This window comes from Balaenoptera musculus, chromosome 10, assembly GCF_009873245.2.
Source record: "Balaenoptera musculus isolate JJ_BM4_2016_0621 chromosome 10, mBalMus1.pri.v3, whole genome shotgun sequence".
Taxonomy (NCBI): domain Eukaryota; kingdom Metazoa; phylum Chordata; class Mammalia; order Artiodactyla; family Balaenopteridae; genus Balaenoptera; species Balaenoptera musculus.
The window spans coordinates 39,898,655-39,911,248 of NC_045794.1; the positions used below are offsets into that span (position 1 = coordinate 39,898,655).

General features: G+C 54.1%; 1 protein-coding gene across 5 annotated transcripts; it reads right to left on the minus strand.

The window, feature by feature from the left end:
• Positions 1-77: 77 nt before the first annotated feature.
• MCRS1 (microspherule protein 1) lies at positions 78-10,269 on the minus strand. Of its 5 annotated transcripts, none has more exons than XM_036867107.1 (15): positions 10,153-10,269; positions 8,856-8,975; positions 8,209-8,347; positions 7,705-7,843; positions 6,998-7,090; positions 6,672-6,886; positions 5,631-5,739; positions 5,218-5,356; positions 2,190-2,265; positions 1,805-1,833; positions 1,585-1,677; positions 1,300-1,382; positions 1,017-1,104; positions 642-769; positions 78-519 (listed from the first exon to the last, which is right to left on the minus strand). In XM_036867107.1, exons 2-15 carry the CDS (start codon positions 8,863-8,865, stop codon positions 433-435), a joined length of 1,428 nt encoding a protein of 475 aa, XP_036723002.1. In that variant the 5' UTR covers positions 8,866-8,975; positions 10,153-10,269; the 3' UTR covers positions 78-432. The 5 variants fall into 5 exon arrangements, with proteins under 5 accessions (XP_036723002.1, XP_036723003.1, XP_036723001.1 ...); XM_036867108.1 differs by having other exon boundaries at positions 6,672-6,781; positions 6,932-7,090; XM_036867106.1 differs by having other exon boundaries at positions 6,672-7,090.
• Between the last annotated feature and the right edge of the window lie 2,325 nt (positions 10,270-12,594).

Below are 12,594 nucleotides of genomic sequence, written 5' to 3' on the forward strand. Positions count from 1 at the left end.
TTCTGCTATCCCCTGCATGTGCCCCTGCCTCACCTGTCCCCACATTTTTTATATTAAAAAAAAATAATAAAAGAAACTACTTTGGAACTCAGTGCTTTGTATTTACAAAAGAAAAATAATACAGGAAAAGTCTGAAGCTAATCAGCTGGAGACATGGAGCAAAGGTGGGAATCTGGGGGAAAGGGTAGGGGGCCTCTGCAGAGAGAGAAAGGGAGGGGCTCTGGCACTAAGGCAGCCTGAGGGTCCCAGCCTGAGGGTCCCTTTCCCAGGGCCAGCCCCGCCCGCCCGCAGAGGCTCAGATCAAGGGGCCAGGAGCTGAGTCTCCCACAGCCCCCTCTGGTTTTTCCAGGAGCCTGAGTTGCCAGCTCCAGGGGTCTGGGAGGGCAGGGGAAACTGAGGCCAGAGAGAGCCCATGGGTCCTGCTACCACTTCTCACTGTGGCGTGATCTTGGCAGCCTCGGCCCGAATAAGGGCAATGAGGTCCTGGTTGATGAGGAAGACGAATCGCAGGCTGGCAATCTGTGGGCGGGAGAGAAGGGTGGCTAAGGACAGAGGTGAGACTAGGGGCCGGGGCCAGGCCCACACGCTGCCTCACCACACCATGGGGCTCATCCTGGCCTTTCCACCTCCCCCCAGCTCACCTCCACTACGGAGTTGTTGCTAAGGCGCCATTTGGAGCCACACAGCACAGGTCGTCCATCGATGTAGATGGGCCGCCGGCCCTCATTGGCAATGAAGAAATCACCGTTGTTCTTCAGCTTGATGACACCTATGCGAATAGAGAGGAACGGGGGTATGATAGGATGGGGGGAAGGCCAGAAGAGGGCCTGAAACCCCCATGTACCCTCTGCTTCCTGGGGCCGCTAGAAGGCACCCAGGACTCCCAAGTTAGAGATCTTAAAATGCGAACTCCTCAGCCCCACCCAGTCCCTGAGGTTCCCACGGAGACCAATCCCCAGGGCTGGAGGGCAGCGAGAGGCTGGGAGCGACATCCTCACACTGCTTCCCGCTGGTACCTTGCTTCCGGGAGATCTTCCAGGCCGGACCCTCCAGAGACAGGTCCACGTCAATCTGGTTATCCTTGGTTGCTCTGCCTAGGGTGATCTGGGGAAATGGGGCAGGTGAGGGCTGGAACCTGAGGAATGGGGAGGAGTCCACACAGGCCCAGGAAAGATGAGAAATCAGGGACCAGACATAGAAAGGGCAGTGAGGGGAAGATCGATGGAGATGGGGAACCTAGGAAGGGGGAGGTAGGGGTGGGGACGGGGATGAGGACAGGGAGGGCTGGACTGGCCTCACCTCTCTCGAGCGCATCAGGTACCGCACCATGCGGCCCCGCAGCACTGCCAGGGTCTGGTTGTCAAAGTCCGGAGAGCTCATGCCTGGGGGAGAGCAGCTCATGTCAGAGAAGAGCCCACTCTTTAGAGCCACAGCATGGAAGGCAGGGAGCCAGGGCAAGATCCACTGAGGGAAAGGAGCTAGAGGTCTGGGAAATGAGGGTGAACCCAGCCAAGCAACTACAGGGGCTCAGGGAGGGGCGAAGGGATTTGGAGCACGACCCTGCTGGTCCCCTGGCCTCCTCACCTGTGATGCTATCTACTAGCACCTGCCACTTATGCAGTTCCTGTTCCAGCTGCCGAATCTCTCGTTTCTGGCGCCGGTCAGCCACTGTCAGCTCTGGGGTGGAGTGGGGTGGAGTGGGGTGGTAAGGAAGACTCTCTGAGGTCACCAGCACCTTGTACTGTTTCTCTCTGTTCCAGCAGGAGCTCCCACCCCCTCACTGTCCCCACCAAGGCACACTCACCATGTTCTAGGACTTCATCTCGCATGTCCCTGGGGGGAGAGAAGAGAAGGATGAATCAGGCTCCAATTTGAGCTCACCTGCCATCACCATTAGGTGCTACTGGGCTCAGTAGGATCCCTCAGTCCCTCAGCCCAGTGGCCCCGTGGGCTGTTCCTCTGGCCTTAGCCTAGCTTCCCTCTCTAGGGTGGGGGTAAGGTACAACGGGGCGGAAGGGACGGAGAGGGCGCTTAGCAGGGAGACCAACAGCTACAACTGGAGCTCCAGGCCGAGTCTGGGCTGGGCTCCGTTCCCTGCAGCAGGAGAGGCAGGGCCGGGCAGCACAGGGAGCTCTGTCCTGGGGAGACACTCAGCTCTCTGTGCCCTGCCTGTGGCCCCAGCCACTCACTTGAGCTTACTGTCATCAATCAAGTCCTCTGCGTCGGAGAAATTCAGCACTTGGTCCCCCTTGGGCAGCGGCTGCACTGAACGAAGGAGAGAGGGAGGGTCAGCGCCAATGCTCCTACTCAACCACAAGCTGCTGAGCAGACAAATGAACTAAGAGGACAAACTGTAAAGACAGCCCATGGGGACGGTCTCGTACTGAAATCAACAAAAGTTAACCTGATACAGGTAACAGCATGCATGCAGATCAGACTGCATGCTACTTTGGCACAAAGCATTCCTGGGGTTAGCTGGGGGGCAGAGGTGGTTCTAGAAAGGGAAGGGAATTAAAATTGACCTTTGGGGCTTCCCTGGTGGCGCAGTAGTTAAGAATCCGCCGGCCAACGCAGGGGACACGGGTTCGAATCCTGGTCCGGGAAGATCCCACATGCCGCAGAGCAACTAAGCCCGTGTGCCACAACTACTGAGCCTGCACTCTAGAGCCCGCGCTCCACAACTACTGAAGCCCATGTGCTACAACTACTGAAGCCCACGCGCCTAGAGCCCATGCTCTGCAACAAGAGAAGCCAGTGCAGTGAGAAGCTCGTGCACTGCAATGAAGAGTAGTCCCCGCTCGACGCAACTAGAGAAAGCCTGTGTGCAGCAACAAAGACCCAATGCAGCCAAAAATAAAAAAATAAAAAAATAAAAAAAGTTGACCTTTGCATGGTCTTTTCAGTGTGCGAAGAGTTCTCACTTACAAAGCCTTGAACTACGTAGGGAAGGCATTACTATTAGCTGCACGTTACAGATGAGGAAACAGATACAGGAGGAAGGGTTAAACTATGTGACTAGTTCAGGACACAGCCAGGAATCAAGGCCTGCTTTCCTGATTCCAAATCCAAACTGCCTCTTCTACCACATCACATGCTCCCAAACATTTTCTGCCACATTCGGCAAGGGGCTGAGAGGCACATGCCAGTCAAGTCTCACTCAGGATGTATCAGAAGGGAGCCTTAAGCCAGTGTTTTCAAATTGTGGGTCATGACACGTTAACAGGTCATGAAATTCACTTTTTTCCAAAAAAAAAAAGAAAGAAAGGGAATGCAGTAATATCAGAATACATCAGATGTATTCAGGATAAATATTGTTTCATGCAAGTTTTTCAGTTCTTTTCTGGTCAAAATGTAAAAGCGATTGGGGTCCCCAAATCTGAGAACTCCTGCCTTAGTGTCAGTTGTTCCCAGGACTGCAGCGTCTGCTCAGCAGCAGCTCTGACTAGCTAGTGAGACTGCTGGTTGAGGAGTCTGACAACCCCTGAGGTGTCATCACTGCCAGGGATGCGAGGGGGGCTGCACAGGAGCCACAGATGCTCCACCACCACCGCCCTCCACCTTAGTTCAGACTGTGGGGAGACGGGGTTGGGGCAGTCACCTCGCCAGAGCTGCCTGAATCCTACCAACCTAATATTCAGCTGACTTGATAGGCAAGCAGTGTATACTCCCTGTTCCTAGGGACTCCAAGCATGAAATAGCAAAGGAGAAGTCAAATATCCACATAAGACAACTCTTGAAGAGAAAAATTATACCTTTACGTTAACAAATATACACAATAGGGGCTTCCCTGGTGGCGCAGTGGTTAAGAACCCACCTGCCAATGCAGGGGACACGGGTTCAAGCCCTGGTCCGGGAAGATACCACATGCTGCGGAGCAATTAAGCCCGGGCACCATAACTACTGAGCCTGTGCTCTAGAGCCCGTGAGCCACAACTACTGACCCTGCGTGCCACAACTACTGAAGCCCGCGCACCACAGCTACTGAAGCCCGCGCGCCTACAGCCCGTGCTCCACAACAAGAGAAGCCACCACAACGAGAAGCCCGCACACCGCAACGGAGAGTAGCCCCCGCTTGCCACAACTAGAGAAACCCTGTGCGCAGCAACGAAGACCCAATGCAGCCAAAAATAAAATATACTTATTAAAAACAAACAAACAAAAAAACAAATATACACAAGGTAACTTTTAAAATAGTGACAAAGGAGCTAGCTACAGCAGTAAAAATCAACTTTATCCAGTGTCTGTTCTCTCTGTGGGAGGTCAGTGATAGCTGAGCCTGAGGAAGCAGCAGAGATCTGGAATAAAGTGGGCTGCCCACTGGGCACTAAATTCAGAGATCCTCAGGAAGGAAAGATGGGGCCTCCCCTGACAAGATTTCCTAAAATCCTCTGGTAGGAATCTTTTATTATCCAGAAGCTGCAGGACCTAGCGAGTAAGGTGACAGGCAGAACTGAAGCTTCATTTTCAGAATAGTATGAACAACTATATAGTAGCCAACATGCAATAATCTTTAGGAAGTAAAAGTAAAGTGTGCTTGGACTATGGAAGTCTGATCCTGAAACCCAAATCTAATTGAAGAGCTTCCTGCAGTTTAATCAGACTGCTTTCCTAATATCTGTTATTAGGAGAGTGAGAGTTTTGCTGGTGAGGGAAGAAAGGAAGCTTTCTGGCCCTAGGGAAAGGAGAAAGACAGGCGGCCTGGGTTAAAGTCCCTGCAGGGATTTGGGAATGGCCTGATGGCAGCCCCACAGCACAAATGCTTGGTGGAAGGAGAGGCAGTGAGAAGGAGTGTGGAAAGACGGAAGGGGCAGAAAGCCTTAGAGAAAGTGGGTGGGAAAGGGGGAAGGGTGAGCGGTGAAGGGACTTTCACATTTTACTCATGTTTGAATGTTACTTGTGAAGAATGGTACTATTATTTATGTAATGGTAAAACATGTCAAAAAACACAAAAAAGTCAAGAAGTGGGAGACAACTCTGCCATTTAGTCTTTTTGTTCAGGATTCTAGGCAATTTTGGCTACCCTCACCATGATCCTGAAGACCATTCCAGCCACTTTCTCTCCCTCTGGAAGGAAGTGGTTTTTGCTGCAAAGAGAGGTGAACAAGACACTGGGGGCCACGGAGGGATTTGTTACAGGGCACCTGAGGGGAGCTGTGTCCAGCCCCCTTCACACTCACATACACGCACCCTCACTCTGCCAGCTCCTGGCCCAGTTACCTGTCTGGTCCTCCAACAGGTAATACTGCTTCATGAGCTGCCAATGGGCCTGCAGAGCCTTGGCAGTACGGGCCAGGTAGAAGGCATCAGGGTGTCTGTGCAGCAGGTCCTGGAAGGTCTCCAAGGTAGGCTGGCTGGTCTGGAGGGCAAGAAGCACACTCTGGGCATCTGGGTTTCCCTGCTCCTATCTCTGCCGTACCATCCGTGCCCCCTGTCCCAGTCCCCAGCAGGAGCTGGAAAAAGCGATAGCTACTGCCGCCCAGGAAGCCAGGCTTGGCTCTCCCTGAGGACCCGGTCCACAAAGGCCTTGCAGGTGTACGTGCGTCTCCAAGCAGTGGAGCCTCCCCGCAGTCAGTTTTCCAGGTTAGCCGGCTCCCGCCCTGCCCCTCAGCATTACCAGCCCTCAGCCTTACCGATCCCACTTTGCTCAGCAGCTGCTCTTCAGCCTTGCTAAACAGGGCCTTGCTCTGGATGGCGGCAATGGCCTCTGGGTGCAGCTGTCTCATGGCCTGGCAGGCCAGCCTGGGCAGGAGGGAGATAGAGGGCAGGGCAGGGTTGAAGGAAGGGTGTCAAGCAATCTGGGGTTCCTACTTCTCCAAAGCCTGCAGGCCTTTGAGATCCAGAACTCAAAGATCCAGGCCCTCAACAGGAAGAGCCCAAGGCTTAGCACAGGACCTGTGACCTCGTGCGTCTGCCAAAAACATTAACAGGCAACTCAAAAAACTCAGGTTCCTGTGTTCAACCCCGTGAAGAGGCTCAAGGGCACAGCCGCCTACAGGCCAGTCCGGAGGGAGATCCTGAGACCGGCTGCTGCTAGTGCCCCAAGAACTTTCTCCTTACTTGGCCAAAGCTGCCACCCACTAGCCACCTCCTCTTTCCCAAGCTGTGCCCTGCCCATTTCCTGGTATATCAGGGCTGTGGCTATAGCTTAAGTGGTGACAGGGGCTGTGGAGTAGAAGATGGGTGTTAAGCATTCGACCAGATTCTGATGATGTCAAACGAAGTGACTGAGAAGGAAGAGTGTGTGTTGTGTGTGTGCATAGGTGTATTTGGACTGTTGGAGCTGGAAGAGGCCCTGGTGTTCTTCTGTTCCAACTCCTTCTTCTGGAGGAAGAAACTGTGGGAGGTCAGTGTGGGAAGGCTGGGAGGTGACCGCCCCAAACCACAATGCACACGGTGGTAGAACAGGGCTCCTGGCACTCATGTAGTGTTTTCTCTCACACTACTTCCTTGGCTTCCAGGTCCTTGCTCCTGACATCCAGCCTGGATTAGCAGGGTTGGTAGCAGGAAGCAGCTTCCCCCTGAAGCCTGGCAGGTCTTCAGTATCATCTCAGAAGATACAAGGTCCCAAGGAGCCCTGCCTCCCAGGCCCCTCCCCTGTACAATTCTTTCTGTTCAGGAGCCAAATTCTGGTGTCCCCAGTACCACGCCGCTGCTGGGGCCAGCCCACTCACTTGGAGATGACAGGATCGTAGAGCAGGGCGTACCAGCGCTCCTGGACTTCCCTCAGGGTGAAGCGGCAGCTGAACTTCACGCCCAGGTGGACAGATGTCAGGTCATTGGTCTGCAAGGCCCCAGAGTGGTTTGCTCCAGCCTTAGAGCTGGGAAGAACCCTCTCGTGCCACCTACAGGACACTGCTGGGCTAGATGAGGGGCTGGGAACTGGAGGCTGCAGGGAGAAGGCGAACACAACCCCTGTGGTGGGAAGCACTACCTGCAACACGGCATTGATGAGCAGGAGGTCGTCCGCAGGCTTCCAGCGGCCCAGATCCTTGGTCACCTGGAGTGGCTGTTTGCTCTTCTTCACACGTTTGGTGAGTCCAGGGGCTGGGGCTGGGCTGGGCGGCACAGGGGTGCTGGGGGCCTTGGACACCTGGGCAGAAGGCAGGAGCAGAGTGAGCTCATCAGGGCAGCTAGGGCTTCAGGCCTAGAGCTTCGCACACTGTGTGGCAGCTCCAGCCCCACCCAACAACAAACCACAGGCAGGGGGCTCAGCTTTCTAGTGCCCCTCCCTCCCCTTTCCCGCCCCCATCAAAGTACTTCTACACAGTCCTTGACCATATGGGGTCTTCTTTATGCTGGTGGCGCCCCCCCAACCCCAGCATGGAGGGTGGGTGGGGAGGATACCAGGAAAACACTCTTGCTGGTACAGTGTCTGGGGCCAGAGCAATGCCACCTGGGGGTTATTTTTACAGCCAGCAATGCTCGGAACAGGCTGTCTGCTCCCAGAATAGATGCACGCTCTATGCCTCCTACACAGAATGTGATACAGGATGCACTGACAGGGTGGTGATGGGTGCAGCAAGAAAAGCGGAGTAGCGAGGGATGGGCTCCCAGGAGGGAGGCATCTGAGGTGGGCCGGGGCAGCTTGATCCTCTCATAAGCCTCCTCTGCAGGGCTCTTGCCAGCTGGCAAAGGTTGTGGGGAAACACAAAATCTGGCACTGGCTCCCACCCCTCTCCATTCCCCACGTCTCCCAATCCTCACCTTCTTCTTCTCACTGGAGGAGGGTTCACTCCCCGAACAGCGCCCTGGTTCCACCCCACTGGCCCCCTTCGCCCGGGTAGAGGACTTAGCCAGGCTGCTCTCCACCAGCTCATCGTCAAACTTTTTTCTCTTGATGAACCTGAGAAGAGTCCTACCCAGTGAGCGCTCTGTGCCCCATCCCCAGTACCCACTCACACACACCCAGCTCCTAAAGTAGAGCAGGTTCCCAGCAGGCAGGATGCTAACTGCTCTGGCTCAGTGGGTGGGGCATGGAACTGCTATGCTCCACCCCTGAGATGACAGCATACTGCACCACAAAGATTTCCTGTCCAAGACCTAAGATCTCCTTCCCTTGCTCTCAGTCTCATGGGGAGGGACTTAGCAGGGACAGGAAAAGCACAAGGGTCTGCCAACAGTTGGGCCCCAGAGGGGCTCAGGGAGCCATTCCCAACAGGGGCGAAAGCATGCAGCAGTCTCAGTCTCTGGCCCTTCAAACCCTAGTACCTGGAGGAGCTTCTTCGTTTAGGGATGGTGCCCAAAGCCTGTGAGGAGGCCCGCTTCTGCCCTGCCAGTGACTCCTCATCCTCTGAGCGGCTGGCAGTGCCTGATGCCATCAGGGATGAATCTAGCAGCCCCTGAGAATCTAGAAAAAGAGAAGTGGTGAACCCAGGCCTCCTAAATGTCTAGCACAGCCCTGAGCCTCTGCACATGGGACCCCTCCTCAGCCCCTCTTCCCCTACCAGCCCTCTTGGTCCCTCCCCTGCTTCCTTGACACTTGAAGTTTTAAGGTGGGAGTTCCTTGGCCATCCAGATCCCATCTGGGCCCAGACCTTCCACGCTGGGCAGTTCTCCCGGTGCCACGTGTCATGTCGTGCAGCACATGGTGCTCAGGTCAGACTGGTGATGCCGACACACCGGGCTCTGGGCATAACTGCTCCCTCTGCCATCAAAATGCAGCCATGCCAAAGAGCGTCAGCTCAACAGCAAGTCAGTCAATTGTGGCCTCTGCCGAGAGGTACGTGGGTGGTGCTGGCCCAGGGGGAGGTGGCAATGCCCAGCCAGGACCGAAAGACACACGTGTCAGGCACGGGGTAGAATCAGCAGATGCTTGGCGCCTGAGCGTTTGGGGAGCTGGCCCGGCCTCATACTACCTTTGTCCATCCTCTCACAGTCCCAAAGCCACTGGTTCCAAACCACAGGGCTAGAAGGAAGGGTCCCACAGGTTCATCCAAGGATTCTGACCAGGTGAGCTTAGAGGCTGAGAAGAGATTCTGCAAAGGAGAAATGAGGCTCCCTGAGGCTCAGGTTTCGAACTGGCCAGCCTCACCTCCTTATACTGGAACAGGTCCCCAGGATCCCATAAGCTAGGGGAAACACCAGGAGAAGAGACACAATATATTCTGCCAATATGACCCTGATAAACCAGTAGCCTTTCGAAGGTCACCGACATTTCTGAGACAGTGATAAAAGCTATGGACCCTAGAAAAATGTACACATTTTAGGAGGTTCACAAACCACTCTAATTCTACTCATAGCCCCTAGGTTAAGGGCCTTGACTATAAACTAGCAAGAAACAAGGGATTCTTGGCTCACTTTTTCTTTGTCAGCTGCCCATTCAGCTCCCCTCCCAGCCCAAAGCAGGGAAAAGGAAACGGAGATTGAACTCCAACCAGTCCATCTCACTTTTTTTCATTTAAAGCTCTGGCTGAAGATTTAGTGGGTGGTACCTCGTGGAAGCTAAAAAACGCGGCTTGGGAACTGAGCAAATATCAACCGCCCTGGGGGGACCCTCGCCTAAGCCCGGAGAACTCAGGTATTAGGGACTCTGCGGAGCGCGCCGCTTCGGAGAGTCCCGCCCCTTCTGACCAGGGCGTCTCTCCGCGCAGCGTTCCAGCCCTGCCCCCAGGTGCGCTCCTCGCGCCGTACCATTTGATACGGCTGGGAATCTTGCCACCTGGGGAGAGGGTGAAAGGCCCGATTCCGCGGGTAGACTGAGGCAGGGTCAGCGCCCCCTGCCTTCTCCGGCCCTCCGCCCCTCGTTCTCCCCGCAAGGGCACACCCACAGTAGGGGATTAGTCCAGGTCTGTTTCAGGGGCTCGGGATAGGAGTGGTGACGACGTCAGCCCTGCAACTCAAAAGCAAAGCACCGAGTGAACCCCGATGCCCTCGCAGCCTTGGTTTAAGCCCCACGGGCCGGTGGCGGGGAAAGGGAGTCAACTCCCAGACCAATTCTCACCCCACCTTCGGCATGCCACCTTTGCGCATGCGTAACTTCTCGGACCAGATTCTGGCCCGGTCCGGCCCACGCATGCGCAGATTTTCGGGGCGCTCCCGGGGCGGGGCGGGGCCCCAAACCTGGCGGGGTGTCGTCCCCGGCGGCACTCTGGGGAACTCCATTTCACCCCCAACTCTGCTCAGAACACTCAGAGGCGAACCGCGAGGTCTCACCATTCCTAGGCTGCCAGCTCCAACAATTTCTCCGCGGCGACTGCAGCAGCCGCAGGGCCAAAGCCGGCTTCCGTGAGGCCCGTCTACTTCCGGGTCTACGAACTAAGGGCTGCGCAACCCCTTCCGGTTCGCCCCGGTAACGTGGGTAAGGGGGCGTGGCCGTGGTAGCGAAGGTGTCGCTGTTTTGTTAACAGCCGAAATTAAAGGCTTTCCCAATTGGGACAACATATAGGGAGGCATCAGGGATTATAGGATCCAGGTGGTGGAAGTGATTGAAGGGAAAGGCGAGACTTGGGGCGGGATAGCCTGAGTAGCGAGATGAGGCAACGCTGGAAGGGGCGGGCCCGAGGGTGGGGCCGGGCGGCTGACTAGATTTCGGATTCCGAATCTTGCAGCCTCCTGAGACATCGAGGACTCTTTGATAGTTTCTCAGGACCAATTATGGATTGTTTGATTCCACCAAAGGTTTTAGAGAAACTACTCTGTGGCGGGCCCTGTGCTAGGCACAATACAGGGAGATGATGTTGAGCTCCCTCCAGCCGGAGAGATGCATATAGACGGGGCAGGGAGGTTGATGTCTAAGGAACGGAGGGAGGGTTGTAGGCCGCGGTTCTAGAAGGTAGAGGCCCTGGGAGAAGGAGTGCCCTTCCCATCAGCCCGACCCCACCTGGATTGCTGGAGGCAGCTGTGGGCCCCGGGAGGTAAGACGACCAAAGGAAGCACCTTCAGAGGAGAGTGCCCTGGAGATGGGAGGACAAAACTACAGGAAAAGTTGGGAGTTTGGGGGTGTGAGAGCTGTCTTGAGAAACCAGAAAGACTGTTCTCTAAAAGAGGGTTTCTATTTGTTTTATGCTTCCTTGGAGGGGCACAAAAGGGTAATAGCCTTAGAGAAACACACTGCGGCTCAGAATAAGAAAGATACAATTCCAAAGCTGTCCAGCAGCTAGGGTGGTCCCCTCAGTGGAGGTGCACACATCACCTGGACATTGCCAGGTGATTCAAGTGTCAGATGGGAGGCTAGCCCTTCTGGGCCTGACAGTGTATGGTAGCCTTCTGCTTTAAGAGTCCCCTGTTCATTTGTGATCTTGCTTAATGAGTATTAACCTATTTTATTTCCCCTGAAAGACTGTGTTTTCTGATACAAGGTGTGATGGACTATACTAGATATAGCATAGTAGCTATACTAGGTGAGAGTTATCAGGGAGGTCTCTAAGGAGGTGACAATTGAATTGAGATTTGACAGCTGATAAGGGACCAGTTAGGCAAAGAGCTGGGGTAAGATGACCTAGTCAGAGGGGACAGCATAACTCCAAAGCAGAAAAGAGCTTGGTGAGTTTGAGGAGGAGGAAGGAGTTTAGTGTGGCTGGAACAGGATGATCAAGAAAAAGAGGGAGGGAGATGAGAATAGAGAGGTCATCAGGGCAGATCACATTAGGCCTTGTAGTTCATGGTATAGACTTTGTTCTTTATTCTTTTTTTAAACAATTTTATTGATTGATTGATTGTCATGCTGCGCAGCATGCAGGATCTTAGTTCCCCCACCAGGGATCGAACCCATGCCCCCTGCAGTGGAAGCACAGAGTCTCAACCACTGGACCCCTAGGGAAGTCCCCTTGGCCTTTATTCTTAATGCATTAGAAAGCCCTTAAAGGATGGCAAGCAAAAGCATCCATCCTGTGATATGATTTAATTTTTTAAATGATCCCTTTGTCTACTTGTGGAGAATGGATTGTAGGGGGGCAAAAGAGGAAGGAGAGAGATCAGATGAAGAGGCTATTGTAGCAATCCAAGTGAGAGAGGTAAACTCGGGTGGTTTAGCTGGGTTGTGGGGGCAGTGAAGACGGACAGAAATAGTGACTTTGATGTATATTTTGCTGGTGGAACCACAAGGACTTACTGATGGATTGAATATAGGATATGAGGGAAAAGGAAGAATCAAGGATAAGATCTAGATTTTTGGCTTGAGTACCTGGATGGATATGAGACAACCCCCCCTCTTTAGAATATATCCAGAATCTGGTCATATCTCATCAGCTCCAACACTATTTCCTGATCCAAATACCCTGGATTCACCTTCTGTCACCTGGACTATTGCAAGAGCTCCCTAACTAGTCTCCCAGCTTTCATCTTTACCGCCTCTCCTCCAATTTCTTCACAGCAGCTAAAAGAAATGGAAATCCACTCATGTCAAGCCTCTGTTCAAAATCCTCCATCATCCTTGGAGTAAAAGCTCATGAGGTCACGACCTCATCTCTTGCTCCTCTCACTTGGTCTTTTAAAAGTTTCAGGGCTTCCCTGGTGGCGCAGTGGTTAAGAATCCTCCTGCCAATGCAGGGGACACGGGTTCGAGCCCTGGTCTGGGAAGATCCCACATGCCGCGGAGCAACTAAGCCCGTGAGCCACAGATACTGTGCCTGCGCATCTGGAGCCTGTGCTCTGCAA

What these genes read in the sequence shown, in the direction of transcription:
- MCRS1 (XM_036867106.1), bottom strand. An exon ending in CCTCCAGTGAGAAGAAGAAG is followed by an intron (nt 7,091 to 7,704) that starts GTGAGGATTGGG and finishes CCTTCTGCCCAG; the next exon opens with GTGTCCAAGGCCCCCAGCAC. An exon ending in AGATGAAGTCCTAGAACATG is followed by an intron (nt 1,678 to 1,804) that starts GTGAGTGTGCCT and finishes ACTCCACCCCAG; the next exon opens with AGCTGACAGTGGCTGACCGG.